A 21,411-nucleotide genomic window follows, 5' to 3' on the forward strand; every position below is an offset into this window, starting at 1 on the left:
TATATTTCTTGAGACTGCTGAGGTGCTTGCTTAGTACTAGGTGTCTTGTTTGGGGAGATGTCTATTTAAAAAGTTCTTACAAGGCATGTTCTTCCCTCAAAAAGATTTCAAAGTATTTTTGGGAAATTGAATCTCCTTTTATGGGAAAAATAAGTAGGAACATGTAAGTAAACCATTAGCACCGATATGAGAGAGCACTGTTATCATTTAAAGATGCTTATGATACATAAGTCCATTTGTGTTGTCTTGATCAACTGGCAAGGCTTAGTGAAAGAGGTACAGATTCCTCTGTAACTTAAAGAATAGGAAAAGTTTGAAAGTTGAGAGATGGAATAGCAAAAGAGGTGGAAAACAGCCTCAAGAATAAAAATGGAGATGACAGGGGCGCCTGAGTGGCTCAGTCGGTTAAGCGTCTGCCTTTGCCTCAGGTCATGATCTCAGGGTCCTGGGATCGAGTCCCGCGTCGGGCTCCCTGCTCCGCGGGGACCCTGGTTCTCCCTCTCCCTCTACCTGTGCTCTGCCTCTTTGTGCTTCCTCTTTTTCTCTCTGTCAAATGAATAAACAAAATATTTTTAAAAAAGGAGATGACAAAGTTTAGGGATTATTCAACAAATAGTAAAGAAATTGATTTGAAGTGGAAGAAATGATGTTTCACAATAGAAGCTTGACACTTAATTAGGCTCTTGGGGGGAGAGGATGTAAGAGAGGAGTAGCACATGGGGCTGTTGTGTGCCACACTAAGGATTTGGGATTATTCTCTTGGTAAGGAAAAGCAGGTGAAGGTTTTTCTGCACAGAAGTGGCATATTGGGAGCAGTGTGATGCTGAGTCAGTACGGTGATCGGTGAGAATAGGAAGACGTTAGGGATAGGGAAGATAAAGGATTAAAATCTTTCAATAGTTGAAGCAGTGGAGAACTCTGCTAGGATGGATAACGGTCATTGGAAATAGGGATAATAAATATTTTAAATGTGTAAATGATAAGATTGTTAGCTTTTTTTTTTTTAAAGATTTATTTATTTATTTTGAGAGAGTGAGAATGAGAGAGAGAGAGTACTTGAGAGGGGGGAGGGTTAGAGGGAGAAGCAGGGAGCCCAATGCGGGACTTGATCCCAGGACTCCAGGATCATGACCTGAGCCGAAGGCAGTCGCTTAACCAACTGAGCCACCCAGGTGCCCAGATTGTTAGCTTTTGAGTAACAAAATAAAAAATGAAATCAAACGACAGAGGCTGTAACCAAGGGCAATGACTTTATATCAAGACTTTTCTATATCTTGGTGTGAAGGCATCTTTCTTATTGACTTTCTCTCTTTAACCAACTGCCATCATCATGGAAAATCATAGCCCACCTATGCTTGACAGGCCTACATGTGGAACCCTGTAATTATTTCTCCATTCAGAAAATACATTTAGTCCCTTAATCGTCCTTGGCTCATAGTAAGTTCTTATTTTATATCTGAGAAGGGAATAATTGAGATGTTCGTAATACTTATTCTTTGCCATTTGATGCTAGAGCTGGTAGCATTAATTGGCTGTTTCACCAGATGTACTCATCCCTGTCTTTATCTGTTCTCTGTTAGAAACACTTCTCAAAAGGACTCAGAATTATCAACTTAGACCAAAACATAATTTTAGGTATATTTTTACAAAATGTAACGAGATTTCTTAGTGAATGTGTAAGCTTATTTTAGTACAATGAGGACAGGTGATGACTTTAGTTCTGGAGCTAAGTTTAAGTCAAAGGCATTCAGGTGGGGTTAGGAGCTGGTTGAAAAGTCAGGACTGGAGAAGTTAAATCTGGGAATCATTGACATGGAAGAGGAGTCGTTGATACCCCATGAGAGTAAACTTTGGGCAACGCACGTAGAGATGGTCAGGAAGGAATAGAGAATAGAGAGAATGTGAAACAGGGCCCTGTGAGCTTTGCCTTGGTTTTAGTTTAGTTTTAATTCTGGGATTAGCTTGCATGATCTCTGAACATGTATTTATAATGACAGAAATTATGCCATCGAAGAGATTTGATAATGAGGGTTTTTTGTTTTTTTTTAAATGGAATTTCACTGTAGCAGCAACCTAAGCAAAAAAATACAGGGTAGCAGTGCCACCAAATGGCTACTTCTCAGTTCTCTTTTCTGGTAGAATTTTCTAAGGCAGTGAGATACCGTGTATGACATTTATAGATACATTGCAGATTCTGAAATATCCGAAACTCTAAATCATCTGAACCTGAAAATCTTCCAGTTTAGTTAGAGACTCTGCATATTAAATAGAAGAAAAACAAATGGGCAAGAAGATGGCACGTTGGAGCCTGATTTTACTGGAGGTCTTGTCTGAGAGTCACAGTTCATTATTAGATCTGCCATGCTTGAGGTTACCGCTTGAACTGAACTTCTCCCGGGCAGCCCAGAGTTCCGTATGAGGTGCCCACATTAAGTCGATGCTTAGTCAGGTCTTTTTTATCTTCAAACATTCCCTCGACTCTGCTTTCCTCTAGTTCCCTCCTGATCTCTTTGCAACTGAGCTTTTTGAGAGATTTATACTCGATTTCTCCATGATATTACTTCCTGTTCATTCAGCATTTCTTGGAAATTCTTTTGACAAAGATGACCAGTGGCCACTTTTTTTTGCTTGAATCTAATAGGTGGATTACTTTATTTGAACCAGTTCTTAAACTACTTGGATGCTTTTCTCCTTACCATAATCCTCTCTGCGTGGCTTCCGATTTGTGCCCCTTGGATCCCTCACTTCTCCGATAGCTATTTCAGATCAGTTCTGTTCTCTAATTCCCTTAGCCACCCCTTAAAACATGTTTTTTCTTGTGGTTCTATTCTTAGCCTTCTTTTCGTTCGGTCTACCATTTTCTCTGGGTGTTATAATTTATTCCCGTGGCTTCCACTACCTCCTGTATGGTGGTGACTTCTGGAATCCTAGCTCCGGCTTGGCTCCCCAACCTGAACTCCAGACCCACATATTCATACACTCACGTTGGACATCCATAGGTTTCTCAAATTTACCATGTCCAAAATTGAACTGTTCACTCTTCTCTCACCCACGAGTGTGTCCTTCATCCCTACTTCAGGGAATTGTACCATTTATCTAGTTGCACAAGCAGAGCACCTAGGGATAATTCCTGAGTCTTCCCTTTGCTGTTTCATCCGTCTGACCACCAGTAAACTTTGTATGGAATCCAACCACTTTGAATCATCCTTGCTTCTACTTTGGCCGAGGTCTTTATCTCGTCTCACCTAGAATGATTCAGTGACCTCTCCGATTATCCACGACACTCAACTTGTCTCCTTATTTGTCTTTTACTTTATTGCCTTGAATGATTTTTAAAAAATACGTCTCTTCCCTGTTATTAAAACCCTTCTTTGAGTCCCCATCGTCTTCTTGATAGTCTAAATTTTTTAGCATGACATATAGATCTTTATGTTCTCTGGTCTTTTGTAACCTCTCCACTTCCTCTCTCACTTTGAACTCTAAGTGGTAGCCATTCTCAACAGGTTGGAAGTTGAGGGCCCCCAAAGTACCCCATTGCCTCTGTGTGTAGGCCTTCCCACAGATACTGCCTTCTTCCTCCCATTTCTCAAGTAGGAGTCCTTCAGTGCAGTGTTTTCTACTCTATTCCACTTACTCTGTCTGTGCTTGGATTTTAATGCTCTTCCTCTGCGTTCCTATAGCATTCTGTGTTCACCTACATATACATTCTCAAAGTAATTCTCTAGAGCCGCTGAGAGATCGTGTCCCTCTTTGCGTCCCTACACTGGGCACAGAATCTGAAAATATAAATGTCTGCTAATGAATGGATGAATCAATAAAAGGTTAAATAAACATTCTCTCTCCCTTGTCTTCTTATGACTTGACTTGGAATCTGTTTCCTCTCGATACAGATGGTCTTATTTTATTTTATTTCAGTGTTCTGGCAATGGGTTTATGACCCAGACAGTCAACAACTCTGGCCAAGGCTTTTGCGGTACCATGGGATCAGGAGTGAAAAATGGAGGGCAGGAGACCATTGAGATGGTGAAAGGCGGACACCAGACCCTGGAATCATGCCGGGGGACCGGGCACCATCACACCCTGGATTCCTGCAGGGGAGGACCCGCGGAAGTGGACAACTGCAGATACACCTACTCCGAGTGGCATAATTTCACTCAGCCCCGTCTTGGTGAAGTGAGTTTCCCTGAGTGTTTTGCCTCTGCACTTTAAATGTCCAAGTGTAGAACAATAGGAAATTGAAATTAACGTAGTTTTAGAAGCTGCTTTTCCATATTTTTCAATGTACCCTTTCTCTTTCACTCTCTGGTCGTTCCTTGCACTCCTCCCGTCCGGCACCTCATGCCCTCTGATCTTGTTACATTATTTAACAGAGAGATTTTATTCCATCTGTCATATTTATTTTAGTTTCTAAAATCTTGTGAGAATTGGAGGTTTTTAATGACCCTGTTAAAGTTACATGCCATTTTTAGATGTTGTTTAACCTCATGAACTATTTTAATAGAGAAGAATGTGGAAAGAAAAATCTCATTCCCTTCAATCACCAAACTCCCCCAATCAAATCTGCATTTCTCTGAAAACAAAGCATCTGTACACAATTCTAGGGTGAACATTCAATAATATGAGCTATGGGAACTCTATTTAATGTAAGAAGTACCGTTCAAATACAAAGTGTTTTTATTCAGGGGAAAGCAAGGATATCAAAGGAAAGAGAGGTTAAATCATGGATTTTCAGTCCTGGCGGCACATCAGAATCCCCTGGGGAGCTGTTAAATGATAATAATACCTGTGCTCCACCTTGAAGGATTTGGACATCATTGGTTTGGCTTATTATTCTTATTATTACTTTTAAAGCTCCTCAGGGGATTCACATGTGCCACCTGGGTAGAGGGGCACTGGATTAAATATTCTATCTGGTACTAAGTTTTCTGTTTATCAGAGTGTACCAGTATTGTTGTAACCCCCACAGCGGACCGGAAGCCCTTCATCCTTTAATGGACTGCAAAAAGGCACCTTTCTGTGACACGGCTGTAGCTGATCACATGTCCATAGCATTATTTTTTTTTTTTTCCATCAGATTCAAGTGTTCATCTTTGTTCTGTTTCTAGACAGTGTGCATATAGGATCAGGTTGGGAAGGCGTGGAGCTTAAGAGGCGTTCTTAGGGGTGTTCATTAACGTGCGTGTCAGGGAATGGGATCTGAGGCTGACATGGTCTTGAAGAGAGGCATTTGGTAACATAAGCCAAAGAAATAAGCTGTGGGTTAGAGAGGGAGTGGGTCCCCAGGTGAGAAGGGAGGAGGCACAGGAGTTTGACTAGTTGGCAGCCAGGCTGCTAACAGACAGTGAGGCTGGGTGTGGCTGAATGCTTGGCCGCTCCATTTCAAAGGCCCAGTTTCTGCAGTGTGGGGGATGTTGATTATTTTTAATTTCACTAAAATGCTTTGTGCGTTTCTCTACTTTGTCGCGTTTGGGCTATCTTGGGCACTTGATTCTGAAGTCAGTGTGGTAATTCTTGCCTACTTTATAACTGCATGCAATAGTAGTTTTAGTTCACATTTATTGAATATTTACTATGTGCTGGGCAAAATATGAGAATTTTTGGTGCATTATTTTTTCATCATTATCATGAGATAGTCACTGTGTATATTCCCATTTTAGACATAAGGAGAGTTGGAAGTGAGACTTGAAGATGTTTAGTAACCTGCCCAAAGTCATATACGTAGTTGGTAAAGCAAGAGCTTTGACTCAAAATCAGGACTGTTTGAATATCCAATATCAAATTCTTCACCGCCATGCATACTGTCACCATTTTGTGGACTAGCCTGAACTTTAGATATAAAATTAAGCATTTAAAAATGATAATTTAAGTGTACTTAAATATAACATTTGTGTGCGTATATATATATAATTTTTTATTTGTATGGATTACTAGAAATGTAAGATATACTGACTTTGTGGTACGGTTATGATATCGACCAATCATGTGCATTTTTTGTATGTAGGACTCCATTAGAGGACACACTGGTTAAAAATTAAACATAAAAGGTAAATAAAAAATAAATTTTATGTTCATATGTTAAGAGTGTTTAAAACAATAATACAATCCTTTTTTTCTTATTTTACAGAAATTGCATCTGTGTAACCAGAATGAAGACCACATGCCATCTCAAGATTATGTCCTTACATACACCTATGAAGGAAGAGGGTCCCCAGCTGGTTCTGTAGGTTGCTGCAGTGAAAAACAGGAAGAAGATGGCCTTGACTTTTTAAATAATTTGGGAGCCAAATTTACTACATTAGCAGAGACATGCACAAAGAGATAATGTTAAAATGCTACAATTAGACATGTATTTGCCAGACATTTTGGAAGTTTCCAAAAGGAAAGGGATGTTGTAAAGTTCAATTTCAATTTCTAATACATATATGAATGTATATTAGAATTTCAATTTCTAATATATATAAAGATAGATATATAGATATATTTTTAATATATCTATACATTAGAAAAAATATATAATTTTTCTAAATTTTGGAACTGTACTATTTACCAATCTGTATTTTTATAGCAATTGATGCTTATGTTTTCCAAGGAGTGTGAAATGTTAAAATGTGTTTCGTCTTCTTTACTGCCAAGTAAATAGACAGCTAGAAAATCTCATGCTGTATCATTGGAATTAAGGTCTATAAAGGACCTGCTATTCTTTATAGATATTTTACCAGTAAATGTGTTGAGTTAATATTAGTCCAATGATAACTAAGCTGTATTTGATTGAATATAGAATAGCTATCTGGGTTAGAAATTCTGTTCTTGTTCCAGATTTAGATTTAAGTGGATTAAGATTATTAAATCAAACATTGTGTTAAATTATATTGCATTTTTTACCTCTTTAAAAAATCAGTACCACTGAGTTGGTAGCTCCAAAGATACTAGAATTTCGTTTTCCTTCTGGTTAGCATTTAGATCATGAAGAACAGTTCTGTCTACTTGATTGCCCTAATAAGGTTTTAAAAAATACATAGCTACGGTCTTAAACTACACGAGCAAAGTGTAGACCAAAAAATTGTGTTGTTTTTTTGCTTTTGAATGTGTGCTTTATGGTTTGCAAAAGGATTATTATGAGGAATATATCTAAGTTTCCTTATTCTCAAGAAACGGAACTATATTCACTATACAGAGAGTTACTGTCGGTATTTTAATGAAAAATACCAAAGATCTATTGAGATTGTAATCACAAGTCTTGACATCTTTTTCCCTGAGATTCAGGACTACTACTGATAACTTGCAGTAATGAAAATTATGCTGAGAAAAAGTTTCTTTTCTTCTTTTTGATATTGTACTTGCATATTTTTATTTGCAGGCTTAGCACATAATGGCTTTTTATTTTCTTTCAATAGTAATTATTTGCAATTAGAGTATGTTATCGTTAGATGGATTGTGTCATGCCACATATTCTGAAGAAACCAGATCCTGTCATAGTTATGAGCAGCAATGAGGGATGAGTGTGCATTTCCATTCACTATCATTTTCATACAAATTACTCCTTGTTAAGGCAGATAAGTATTTTAATATGCTGTAAAGAATCAAAAGAACCCCTGGGTGCAATTTAATATCTTCCAAAACGTTGCTTAAAATTTAGTACTTTTCACATTTGCTCATGTGATAGAGCCCCTGGAAGGACTTGCAAAATACCCCTAAGCAATGGTGTTTAAACTTAAAATAATTAACACCTAATCTTATGATAAATCTAGTATCACATTAGTGTGTACTCACTTCAAGTGTTAGTTTAAAAAATAGACAAGAAATTTTAGCTATCACCAGTTGAAGAAAATTTTGGAAGAGAAGACGAAATTAACTTAAAAATTTTGCAGCTTCTTGGGATTTACCCAAAGAATTGGGACTTACCCCCCGACCATGCCCCCAAAGTTATTTATTTGACTTTGAGGCAGAATTTGTGAGGTGGCCCATGTAGTGGCAATTTTCAGTATGAATATAAGCTTAACTGACTTTCTCTTTATATATATATAGAGAAAGAGAGACCGTGGTATCCCCCACTTTTCAAAAGTTTGTGTTTCACAAAAGACCTACATTAATACCTGTTTTTGCGAACCTAAAGATACCTGAAGATTTTTGCTTATAAGAAAAAAGGCAAAAAGCGAAAATAGCATTTAGGGCTTGCCTTGCTGCAAGGTTACAGAGGCCGCGTGCCCTGGAGCAGCGTGAGTGGCCCCTCCAAGCTCTTTCCCTGGAAACTGCTCTCCTCTTGTCCGCGTCCAGCTGCCAGAGCTTTGAGTGGTGTCTGCCAGCATCTGTGCTTTATCTCCATTTATTTTGTGCATCCCTTGGCAAGATATGTCCTAAGGTACCAGAAAAGCCAGAGAGAGGTTAATTTTTGGGTCTGGAAACACTAAAAAATTTTCCATATAAATGAATGGTAATTGCTTCTTTGCTGTATGCCATTTCGACTTAACGGAAGTTTTCATAAGAATGCTATAAAGATAAACACACACACACATATAAGTATATGCTTATATAAAACTATTAGCCAATGCCATGTTTAAAATAAAATGAAAACCAAAGGGGAGGATGATAATATAAGGCCGGGGCTGTCCTACAATAGGAATCCAGGGTTTTTAAAAAGAGAGAGCCTCTTATACTTAGGTCTTCTGTGCTGCAGAGCTGAGCATGTCAGGAAATAGTTCATGTACATTTGTGTAATTTCTTTAAAATTGTATGCAGCTAATTAAACGTCTCTGGTTTCAGGGGAAAGGAGAGAGGAAACTAGGTGGAACAGTAACTTTGCTTCGCAGTTTCACTCTGCATGACCAAATGAGGAGCAAACTGGCAAAGGCTGTTACAGCTAGGGCTGCCTGACTCCCAGTGGTGAGGTTCCAGAGATGAAATGGTTTTCTTGGAGCTAATACTGAAAGCTTTTTTAAATTCAATTCTGGTAAAAGGATTCTATCACCATTTTCTTTTTCTCTCCTATCTACTGGCATTTTTAAAGTTTAGAGCCAAATAACCATATTCTGTTGGTCAGATTTCAGGGGATAAAGGGAGCTGGGGTGCGAGCACAAATCTTACTGAAGGGACTGAGTGCTGCATGACTGTCTTAAGGCTCATTGCCATTTGCTGTGTTCTAATTTAAGCCTGGAAATGATAAAATACCACGTCCCTAACTCACTACCCTGGTTTCAACTGGCATTGGTGTGATTCAAAGAAATCCAGCCCTCCCATCAGTCCCCTTTCTTTAATCTCTCTCCCAATATTGTCAATAACACTTAGGTGGCAAATGCTCCAGGCTGTCAATCACCTTTTAGTATGAATTAATTTTTATGCGATTGCGTTCTTACAAGGATTTTTCAAGTAACAGAAGAAATAGGAATTTTGAATACAGGAAAGAAAAAGACCGAGTAGTCATTTGGAAACACGGGACTTAAGGAGAGTGTGGGCCTAAGTACAGTATTTGGACAGACAGCAACATGAAAATCCAGGCCTTCAAGGGCAAGGAGAGAAGCCAACAAAGGGACAGGAGTGGTAGTAAAGACAATATTGTTTGCTACTTAAATTTTCCTAGGCCAGGCCCTCCTTTTCCTTCTTTTCTCGGGCCAATGGCAGCTCCCATTTGATTTTGGTGAAATATCACCAACCCTTTCTCCATGCCTCACCTTATTTGGAGTGTGGAATCAAGGGAAGAGCTGACTGCATGATGCGTCTGCGGGCACTTGCCGGATGGGCCCGAACTGGCTGGGCATAACAAACAAGGCATTCATGGGGAATACTTTCTTCCTTATGTAGCCCTCTGGGCGCTGGGTTAGGTCTTCAATTAAGTGTGTGTCTACATTGTTTACTTAATGCCATATTTCCCGTTTTCTAATTTCCCCCTGAAATCTAGATTTTCAGACTTAGGGTTTTCAAAGGGTACTTTTCCTTTTAAAGACTTCTTATGTTTAATGTAAACATTTATAACGTGGTATTCTTCTTTTCCTTATATGTGTAAGGGGAAAATTATGCTATTTCAGTGTGAAAATAGCTTTCATTTTTTTTCTAGTGAATATTCTTGAACTTTTAATGTAAATGTACAGATTGTTTTTTCATATTTTTATAAGGAAGCAGTGAACTGTCTAAAATGCAGTGAGGTTTGGTTTGCAGTATTTTTAACAGAACTTTAAGTCTCCTATTAAAAGAAGTTACTTCACTTTGAAAGAAACATGGCAAGTTAAAATAAGCAAAAATTGGTTGTGTAAAGTAATAGTTGCAGATAGAGGATGTAATAAAACTCTTAACTCAATATCTTGTCTTTGCTATATTTAGGGATTAAATGATTCCAAGATGGTCATGTTGTAAAATTGTGCTTAAGACTGGCATGGAAATAGATCCTAGAAAAATGTCTTCATTGTATTCCTGGGGAATATTTTAGAGAATGGGTCATTACCAGATTGTCAACATCATTTATATATTAAATTATTTGGGGGGAGATCACTGTTTGGGGCACAGCTTTACAAATGATGTCTCCATCTGATTGTTATTGGGCAAAGAAGTATTGGATGGTGCTTGTAGAGTGTTCCAGAAATAAAATGCTGACATAGCATTCTTACCTGGAGCAGTGTAGTCAAGGGGAAACATTATGAGTTTTAAAAAAAAAAAAAAAAGAGCAAGAGATAGTCCAATCTTTGTTCTGTCAATTTACGGAATATATGACCTTCAAGCTTTGTTCACAACCAAATTATGGTGCTGTGTACTTCACAGCGAATCTTTTCCCTGGGGGTGTGTGTGTGTGCTTTCCCACAAAGGTAAGGCTGACCATTTCAAAAATGTACGCGTTGTCTCAAAAGCTTTCAATTGTAGTGGAACTTGAACAATAATTTCAATTTCGGGAACTTTTATTGTGATTATTATGTTTAGGTCTAAATATTTGTCTTTAAAAATGTTCATTGAATTTTTGTTTCTGATGTCAGAACATTCAGTAAATTCCAGGCATCCAGCAGAACTGACTTGGTAAAATATTGGCTCATAGCAGTTGAGAAGGTACATGTCTAGTGTAGAGTCAGACTGTTTGCAGGTAAATCCTGGCACTTACTATCCGTGTGGCTTTAGAAAGGTTACTTACTCCCTCTCTTAGTCTGAGTTTTTCTTGTTTTTCAAAGCAAAATAACAATACCAACCTCAAGGGGTTGTTGGTATGACTAAATGAGTTACTATATTCATAGCATGTAGAACACTGCCTGTACTAGTGAAAGATATATAAGGGTCAGGTATATAGGCAATAAAATCAAGTAGTTGAATATTCACTACAATATCTAAGCTCTTTTTAGGGAAGAGTTTATGCTTATTTATATAAAAAAGATCTGAACAGACTCTTTCCAGACCATGGAATTGTGGTGGATTTGTATTTTGTGTTCATTTTCTACAATGAACATTGATAACATTTTTAACTTTATTTTTAAAGGGTTAATCCCAGCTCTAGACAGTTTCTTTATGGTGCTTGTATTAGTCAGGATTAGGATTAGCTGTGTGGACAGAAAACAAGATGGCAGTGACTTAAACAAATAGGATCCAGATTGAGTTTGCAGGTCTTGCTATTCTGATGGCTTATTTTGATTCCATCGATTTGAGCCTCAGAACTTCTGTTTTCCCCTTACTTTTTTTTCCCTTTAATTATGGTAAAATTCACGTAACATAAAGTTCACCTATTTAAGCCATTTTAACCATTTGATTTTTAAGTGATCTCTACACCCAACGTGGGTATCAAATAATACAACCCTCAGATCAAGAGTCAGGTGCTGCACCGACCCAGCCAGCCAGGTGTCTCTCCTTGATCCATTTTAAAGTGTACAGTTCTGTGACATTCATTCAGAATGTTATGCAGCCAGAACATTTTCATCCTTCAGTTTCCAAAAAGAAAACCCTTTCAGCTGCCATTCCCATTTCCCCATTCCCTCAGCTCCTGGCAACTACTAAGCAGCAAGCAGAAGAATGGTGGTTGCCAGTGGCCGAGTGGGGGTGGGGAGGAACCAGGAGGTTGCTGTTCAGTGTGGATAGAGTTTGTCGTGCAAGGTGAAAACGCAACATTGTGCCTACAGTTAACAATACTATACTGTGCACTCAAACCTTTTTTGAGGGTAGGTCTCAGGTTAAGTGTGTTTCACCACATTGGAAAACAACCACAACGATAAAAGAAAAAATACTCCCTTTCAAGAGGAACTGGTTTTGCAGTGTTCTTTGGGCGAGGTAAGTTCCATGAGTCCTCGAGGTAGGAGAGGCTTGGTGTTCTGCCTGTGCCTCCCAGCTCCCAGTGTCCATGGTTCCTTTTCAACTATCTAGAACAGAGTGGAGGACACACTTCAGTCACACCTGCCTCCCCTGTGCTTGAGCACAAACAGGAAAAGACACCTGGGGCCGCACAAACACGTGGGCTGTGCCTGAGCAGCCTGTTGTTCCACGTGACTTCAAGAGCAGAAGGATCTCTGGAAGCCAATTTGCAAAAAGCCAAACATTGGCAGAAATACCTGCAACCTAAACTTCTCTCTTCTATGATTGTTCTCTGTCTCCTGTGTACCCCGCAACCACAGTGGGAGGTGAATCTGCACTGTAGGTATTATGAGCCCGTAGTTTGCATCCGGAGAAGCTAATACATGTAATAAGATGCCACAAGAAACCTGAATATTTGTTACTAAGTTCCCACAAAATTTGTATTGATTTCATTATTTTCTTTCCAAAGTACATGAAGGGAAATACATGCTGTGTGACATTAGTGTATTTACATTTCGTTTATTTAAAGAGGGATTTACATTCTAACTTTAATAGATCTACTTCCTGATAGAAGTAATCTGAGCCTGTGGAGTTAAGTTACATTACTGGTTACAGAGTTCCGCTGAGAGTTCCGCTGAGACGCATTCTGGCTCATCAACTGTGCAAGTTGCTCTGACATGATGTGACAGGTTCCAAGTGAAAGGGCAATTTCACAGGAATCCCTAATTTCAATTTTTTCCCTTTTTTTTTTTTTAAAGATTTTATTTATTTATTTGACAGAGACACAGTGAGAGAGGGAACACAAGCAGGGGGAGTGGGAGAGGGAGAAGCAGGCTTCCCACTGAGCAGGGAGCCCGACGCGGGGCTCGATCCCAGGACCCTGGGATCACGACCGGAGCGGAACCCAGACGCTTAACGACTGAGCCACCCAGGCGCCCCCCTAGTTTCAATTTCTAATTGAAAATTTTTTTTCCTTAATATGGATCATCACAGACAAGTTAAAGCAAATATGTAATTATATAAGGCTATTTGGGGAGAGGCAAGAAAATGGCTCAAGTATATGAGGCATAGGAAGAGAAAAAAACATGATGTGATTTTATTGGAAGCAAACCAGGTTAGTCACATTTCTGCTCTGTGACTCTAACTTGGTGAAGCTGGACACATCTGATTCACAAGGGCAATGCGTCCCTGAGTGAAACAAGAATACCCTTCCCAGTCCAATTCTCAAAATGCTGTATTCTTTACAGGGGGCCCCTCACTCCCCCACACCCTCTTGATTCAGAAAGATCATATATCATTTCAAAGGAATTCTGTCTGTATGTGTTTACTTAGGCTACAAATAATATCCATGATCACAAATTCACAGAAAATGTCCGTTCTTTTTCATAACTGAATTTGTCTTTATCTTGTCACCTTCATACACCCCCCATTCAGTGGGGTGGCAGAAGTGAAATAAAAATGTAAATTTTACCAGTCAGATTAAAATTAGGGTTCTCCCTCACTCTTCTATTATGTGTGAGCTTCAGAGAGTTTATGCTACTTACAGCAGTTGGGGATCAGAGTGCAGGGTCTCTGTTCTTGAGATCTTGAGAACTAGCGTGCCCCCCGCTTCTTTTCACTGTATTTACTAACTCTTGAAAAACTTGTACGCTCCTCTAGCCCATCTTTCTGAGCAGATTTGCTAAGTAATCTAAGAATTTGAATCAATTCAAATTATTGAATTATCTCAGACAGCTAGTCTAATTTCCTATCTCTAATCTACACACATACCAAATATGTAACAATAGAGTAAGATTATTGTCTTGATAGATGAGGCTAAGAGAGCATAAGAACAATGCTCTAAAGAGAAGAAAAACGAAGCAAGCCAAAACAAAAAAACCCACAGGTAGACACACGAGAACTTTCAAATTTGAACGGAATTTCTGTTGTCCTAAACAGGTCCAAAAATTGTTGGGCCTGGCATGGGAAAAATGTTTAATTTGCCAAGTCACCTGGATAAGCTTCTTAATCTCCCTGTGCTTCAGTTTATCATCTAAAGCAAGGCTCTTCAGTGAGTGAGTCAGTCAGTCATTGACAATTATTTCTTGGTCATCTACCACATGCTAAGTGTAATTCTAGGTGCTAAAGCTACAGCAGTGGGGGCACCTGAGTGGCTCAGTCGGTTAAGCATCTGAGTCTTGATTTCAGCTCAGGTCATGATCTCAGGGTTGCAAGATCAAGCCCCGCTTTGGGCTCCGCACTGGGCATGGAGACTGCCTAAGATTCTCTCTCCCTCTGCCCCTCCCATCCCTCTCTCTTCAAAAATAAATGGATAAAAAAATCAAGACACAGCAATGAATAAAATAGCCAAAGTCTGTGTTCTCACAACAGTTGCATTCCAAGAAGGGAGGGAAAACAGTCCTTTTTTCCCCCCTCCTTTTTGTCATGTTTTTACGGCCTCCCAGAATTAGAACTGAATTTGGAGCCTAGCTTTGCTACTTGGCAGATCCCTTTATTTGGCGCATCGAAGTGGAGGCGCCCATGACTCTGGAATATTGCAGAGAAGACATAAATAAGCATGAACTAGCAAGTCTTTCTGAGAACCTAAACTGCTAATATCAGCATTTGGCCGCTTGCTCTTCTTCTAACAATGGTCTGCCTTGTCTTCTGACATGTCTTTACAGCTATGAGCCTGGTCTGATTTCAGATCTGGTGTTTGCCGCCTGGCTAGTTTACATTACCCTTGAGGTTTTGTCTCCACCCCATGTCAATCCATTCTGGCTATGGTGCTTGAAAAAAAATTCCCTTTTAAACAGAGCCTGCTTGTCCTTCCTAATCTTACATCATGACTTGGGCCCTCTATATTCCACTGTATAGGTTTCTATACATCTCTGCACCAGCAGCTCTGTAATTTTAAGCAGTTTTTAACATGCAAAGATCTCAAGGAGATAAAATTTGGCAATATATCTAAATTTTATTATAAATTAAAAAACTCCATTGTGTGTACTGACATTCACTTTATATAAAAAGAAATGACACTTGTCAAATTGTTTTAGTAGAGAGCTAATTTTCCTTTTGGGATTATTTATGTGTCCAAATAATATGTTTTAGATATTTTAGGAAGACCTCAATGTGACTAGTGTATGATAGAATGATTATTAAATGCATTTTATCTATTATTAACTGTGTCAGCTGCACCCAAACTCACAGTTAATTAGGTTTTCTTTCCTTTTCCCTTCTCTGTTTAGAACCAAATGCTTCATTTCACACACCATAAAAGCTCAGTGCAATTCATGTGTGGTGGATTTATAAGTGCTTTCTTCCTGCTTCTGCTGCTTATTCCAAACATGAATCAAATAAATGTACTTGAGATGGTTTCTATAAGAAAATTAATTTATTTTTCGTACCTTGCCAACATTAGGTGAAAATCCCAGTTTGGGGCTATAGGCTATTTTTTAAAATTATATTTTAAAATTAATGAGGTTAAGAATTGAGGATAGAGACCAATATAAGTGGCATTTTTTCCAGTTCTTTTATTTTCCACCTAAAATAATACTAAACATGCAGATATTGTCCACACTCGTACCTCTGTTGGTGAGATGACTTTTTTCCCCCCAAAATCAGGGCAGGTTCAGAATCCCTGTATTTTGAGGAGTCAATAGAAATTTTTCTTTCTCAAGGGGAGTTGTGTATTTTACTAATTTCACTATGACCCTTGAGACAGAGATAATGGGCAATGGTACCAAATATAGTACTTTATTCTTTATTCGAGGCAGTTTTAACTGGCAGGTTTCTTTCTGTTCTTTAATAACAACACTACACAGCAAGTTGGCATAATTTCTGGACTTTGAAATTTCTTAGAAGAATTTTGTAAAGTTTTTTGGAAGTGACGTGCAATTCCACATTTCTTGTCAGAGCTGTCACTCTGGATAAAGTAAGAGTCCACTGGTGGCTTTCAGTCAGAGAAGAGAAGTGCGTTCTGATACCAGTACCCATCTCACTGGATTGCTTTGAAGATTAACCCGGCCCGTACATGCACTATATTTAGCACGGTGCCAGGCCTAGAGTGAGCATTCAGTAAATGTGAGCATGTGTTGGGTGTTTCGGTATTAGCAGACCTAGAGTCAGAATTGGGTTTGGATTCCTAGCTTCGTCACTTACTAGACCCCCTCATCTGTGATACTGTGGAGGCCCCTCACAGTGAGTTGAGCGACCTTAATATCTGGACTCTATGAGAATACACTGAGAGTCATAAACTAGCAAGTTACACTTAGAAGCTTGACCTTCATTGCTATTTGGCAACTTATCCCTAGGGGTCCAAGAACCTAAATAAACAAAAAACCTATTTGATGATTAATCACCTGAATGGCTTGGCACAAGGGTTACGACGCTATGTGTCAAATAATAATGTTATGCTCTACATCATATAGTTTATGCCCTACAGTGATCCTTGATCAAATTCCTTCTATTAACCTAAAATATCCCTGCCCCTTTCAATGCAATTCGTGATGTTTTTCCTCTTGGGAAGAGTAAATTACATTAGCATTAAGTAAGACGTAACTTATTAAATCAGCTAGTTGAGGGGTGCCTGGGTGGCTCAGTTGGTTAAACGGCTGCCTTCGGCTCAGGTCATGATCCCAGGGTCCTGGAATCGAGCCCCGCATCAGGCTCCCCACTCAGCGGGAGCCCGCTTCTCTCTCTCCTACTCCCCCCTGCTTGTGTTCCTGCTCTCGCTATCTCTCTCTGTCAAATAAATAAATGAAATCTTTAAAAAAAATTTAAAAAATGTAAATCAGCTAGTTGAGGAGGTTCCTGGGAAGGAGAGGGCACAATCGCATCCTCAACTGAAGATCCTCTGCCTCTCTCCAGCTTCTGGCAATTACAGCTCATCCGTGCCATGCCTTCTATAATCCTGCATTCTGTAAACTAACCTAGGTCCTCGATGGTAACTACTTATCCCCAGATCCCATACAATATTTGAGAACAAGCTCGGGTCATGATCCTGGAGTCCCGGGATCGGGTCCCGCATTGGGCTCCCTTCTCGGCAGGGAGTCTGCTTCTCCCTCTGACCCTCTCCCATCTCATGCTCTCTCTCTATCTCATTCTCTCTCTCAAATAAATAAATAAAATATTAAAAAAAAAAAAGAGAACAAGTTCTAAAGCTTTTGTAGGTTAGCATGAGTTCTCACTTTTCTTTTTTCTTTTCTTTTTTTTTTAAGCTCTCACTTTCAAAGAATGTGTTTTTATTGGCACTTTCTGAGATTTTTCCCCACTCACTTTTCAACTTCCTGCTTCTTTATTCCTCAGAAGTTTTCTATTTGATTTTACTGGTCCCGATTCACTGATTCACTAATTCACTGATTTTACTAGTCCTTGTATGTATTTTGTTGTGTGAGAATTATTTTTGCATATTCATTTTCTATCATCATGTAAGAAATTACCACATATTTAGTGGCTTACAACCACACATTTGTTATCTCGATCCCATGGTGCAGGAGCATGAGCCCAGCTTAGCTAGGTCCTGTGCTCAGGGTCTCATCAGGTTGTAATCAAAACGTTAGCTGGGCTCTGGGCTCATCTGGAGGCTTGCTATGGAAGAATCGCTTCCAAGCTCTTTCAGGGTGTTGGGGGCAGAATTCATTTCCTTGCAGCTGTAGAACTGCGAACCTCTATTTCTGGCCAACTGTGGTCTTTATAGGTCGTCCTCGGGTCTTTCAGGCACGCAAGTGCTCAAAGCCACTCCACGTCCTTGCCTTGCCCTTCCTCAACACAGCTGCTTGCTTGTCTCCCTCCCGTCTAAGCCAGAGACCTACCTAAAGCAACCTAATCGTGGCAGTGACATCCTATGGTCTTTGCCATATTCTGTTGGCTAGATGCAAATCACAAGTCTGATCTGCGTGCCTTTGGGGGGGGTTGTGGGTGGAAATGACACAAGGCCATGGACACCAGCAAATCACAGGGGGTCACTTAGGTCTGTTACCACATCCTGTCTCCTGGTCTCACTGAAAACGGAGCTTCAAGATTTTATGTCTATGCCTTGTTTTTAATGTTTCCTGCTGCTGTCTTATGAATTCCAAAAGGAAAGATCTCTATGTTTAGGGAGGTGGGTGGGGGTTGGGCTAGATGGGTGAGGGGCATTAAGGAGGGCAGTTGTTATGATGAGCTCTGGGTGTTATATGTAAGTAATGAATCACTAAATGCTGCTTCTGAAACCAATATTGCCCTGTATGTTAACTGTGTAGAATTTAAATAAAAATATGAAAAAAAATAAAAATAAAGTCAAAATAAAGATGCATTGACACAATTTAAAAAGAAAGATCTCTATGTTTATACTGAAAGCCCATTGATAGAAATTTCAATGATTTAATAAGGGACACCATTTCTTTAGGCCATATTAGAGTTTGGGTACGTAACATCTTATATCTGTGTTGTAAACATGTGGCATTTTCTGTTGTAGCTGCTCTATCTAGATGACTGATTATAATTTGCATCTGTAATGTTTAGGATGATTGGGAAGAGGAAAGGAAGGAAGAAAACTAACATTGTTGAGTACATGTTGGATAGTTTAGAATTTAATTCTGACATGTTGCCATATTTATTTTATAGATCAAGAGACCGAGCTTAGAGATTAAGGAACTGGTCCAGAGCCATAGAAATAGTTGTGGAAGAATGTGGGGCTGAAGTACAGTTCATGCATTTGTAATGTGCAATTAATTAAATAGTTTTCAGTATAGTCAAAGTTGTGCAACCACCATCACAATCAATTTAAATACATTTTCATCACCCCCAAAATAAAACCCATATTCATTAATTGTAATTCTCCAGTGTCACCGGCCTTATGCATTAGCCAACTAGCCTACAGATTTGCCTATTTTGTACATTTTACTTTAATAGAACCATATAATATGTGATCCCTTTGTGACTGTCTTCTTCAGCTTAGTTTATCAAGATTGTAGCATGTATCATTACTTTAGTCTTTTTATGGCTGAAAACACTCCACTGTCTGGATATACACATTTTGTTCTTTTATTCATCAGCTGATGGACATTATGATTGTTTCCATTTTTTTTTTAGCTATTATGGATAATGCTTCCATGAATATGCATGTACAAATTTCTGTGTGGATATGTTTTCATTTCTCTTGGGTGTATAGCTAGGAGTGAAATTACTGAATCACATGGTAATTCTATGTTTAAGTTTTCAAGAAATAGTTAAAATGTTTTCCAAAGCAGCTGTACCATTTTACATTTCCACAAACGGTGGGTGAGAGTTGTGATTTTTCCACATCCTTAGCAATGCCATTTTAGAGGACGTGAAGTCATATCTCATTGTGGTTTTTATTTCTCTAATAATGTTAAGCTTCTATTAATGTGTATATTGGCCATTTGTCTATCTTCTTCGGAGACCTATCTATTCACATCCTTTGTCCGTTTTTAAAGTAGGTTATTTTTCTTTTTATTATTGAGTTCAAAGTGTTCTTCACATATTCTGGGTATGCAACTCTTATCAGAAATTTAGGGCCCTGGGTGGCTCAGTAGGTTATGTGTCTGTCTTAGGCTTAGGTCATGATCCTGGCTTCTCCCTTTTCCTGCCACTCCCCCTGCTTGTGCTCTCTCTCTCTGTCTCTCTCTCTGTCAAATAAATAAATAAACTCTTTAAAAAATGTAATTTGGAAGTATTTTCTTTCATTTTGCAGATAGACTTTTAACTTTCTTGACACAGTTGTTTTTTTTATAAAGATTTTTCTTTTTAAGTAATTTCTGCACCCAAGGTGGGGCTTGAACTCACAACCCCAAGATCAAGACTCAAATGCTCCACTGACTGAGCCAGCCAGGCGTCCCTGATAGTGTTCTTTGAAGTACAAATATTTTTAGTTTTGAGAAGTCCAATTTATCTATTTTTTCTGTTATAGCTTATAGTTTTGGTGTTATATCTAAGCAATCATTGCCACATCTGAAATCACAAAGTTTTTTTCTATATTTTTTCTAAGCATTTTACAGTTTTAACTCTACATTTAGGTGTTTGATCCTTAAGAGTTGATTTTTGTATATGGCATAAGGTACAGATCCAACTTCTTTCTTTAGATGTCTTTCCAATTGTCTCAGCACCGTTTGCTGGAAAGATCATTCTTTCCCCTATTGAATGGTCTTGGCATTTTTATCTTAAATTTCAGGTGACTCTAGATATGGGTTTATATCTGGGCTCTTCATCCTCTTTCATTAATCTTTATATTCTTACACCACTAGCATACTTCTTCATTATTGTTGCTTTGTAGTAAGTTTTGAAATCACAAAGTATGATCCTTTAAGCTTGTTCTTTTTAAGATTGGTTTTGCTAATCTGGGTCTCTTCAGTTTCCATATAAATTTCAGTTTCAGCTTATGAAGTTTCACAAATAAAATGAGCTGGGCTCTGATAAGAATTGTATTGAATCTGGAGATCTAGGACTTACTATCATTTTAACAATATTATGTCTTCTGATCCACAAAGGTGAATTCTTATTTATTTATTATGATCTTTAATTGTTTTCAACAATATTTTTCAGTTTTCAGAGTACAAGTTTTGCACTTGTTTTGTTAAATTCATTCCTAGTATTTGTTTTCTTTTTATGTTACTGTGAATGTAATTGTATTCTTAAAGTCATTTTGGAATGAAGACATCATTACTATTTTTTCAGATCTTTTATTTGAAGGGCATCAAGTCGGAGAACAGTTGAGGGCTCATTGAGAAGGTAAGTGGAAGGTGGTAATCCCAACATTTTGGTATCACTTTTTCCCATGAGGTGCTTATCAATTTGTGAACGATGCATCCTTAACACTTTTTTAAATTCTTTGTTTTTCTAAATTTGATGTCTGGGCTTCCCCAGAGACGGTTTCTGTCTGTTTCTGACTGTTTCTGAATGAACAACATTTTCCTGTGTCTTTGTCTGCCTTATGATTTTTTTGTTGAAAATTGAGCATTTGATTTTTATAATGTGGCAACTCTGGAAATCAGATATTTCCCTTCTCCAGGGTTTGCTGGATTTTAAAAAATGCTGTAGTAGTATTTGTTTTGAGACTTTTCCACACTATGCAACAAGTATTCCTTGTCATGTATGCTCATGGAAATCTCTGTTCCGATATCTGTTCAGAAAATGCTTTGACAGAGATTTCCTTGAATGCCAGGAAGCGAAACTGATAAACAA

The 21,411-nt window shown here is 38.5% G+C and overlaps 1 protein-coding gene across 2 annotated transcripts in view; it reads left to right on the forward strand.

Annotated features, from left to right (window-relative positions):
• The window catches only part of DSC3 (desmocollin 3), a 51,087-nt gene extending 43,081 nt beyond the window's left edge, over window positions 1–8,006 (forward strand). Inside the window, exons 15-17 of one of the 2 annotated variants that reach the window (XM_073898373.1) lie at window positions 3,916–4,173; window positions 6,002–6,044; window positions 6,125–6,255. In XM_073898373.1, the coding sequence (XP_073754474.1) occupies window positions 3,916–4,173; window positions 6,002–6,028 (285 nt within the window). In that variant the 3' untranslated portion in view covers window positions 6,029–6,044; window positions 6,125–6,255. Of the gene's footprint in view, window positions 1–3,915; window positions 4,174–6,001; window positions 6,045–6,124 lie in introns of both variants that reach the window. The other variant, XM_025886891.2, reaches the window with a different exon arrangement.
• Window positions 8,007–21,411: the final 13,405 nt, after the last annotated feature.

Source organism: Callorhinus ursinus, unplaced genomic scaffold (assembly GCF_003265705.2).
Source record: "Callorhinus ursinus isolate GAN/ISIS: 27379988/994484 unplaced genomic scaffold, GSC_fseal_2.0 scaffold11, whole genome shotgun sequence".
NCBI classification, from domain to species: Eukaryota; Metazoa; Chordata; class Mammalia; order Carnivora; family Otariidae; genus Callorhinus; species Callorhinus ursinus.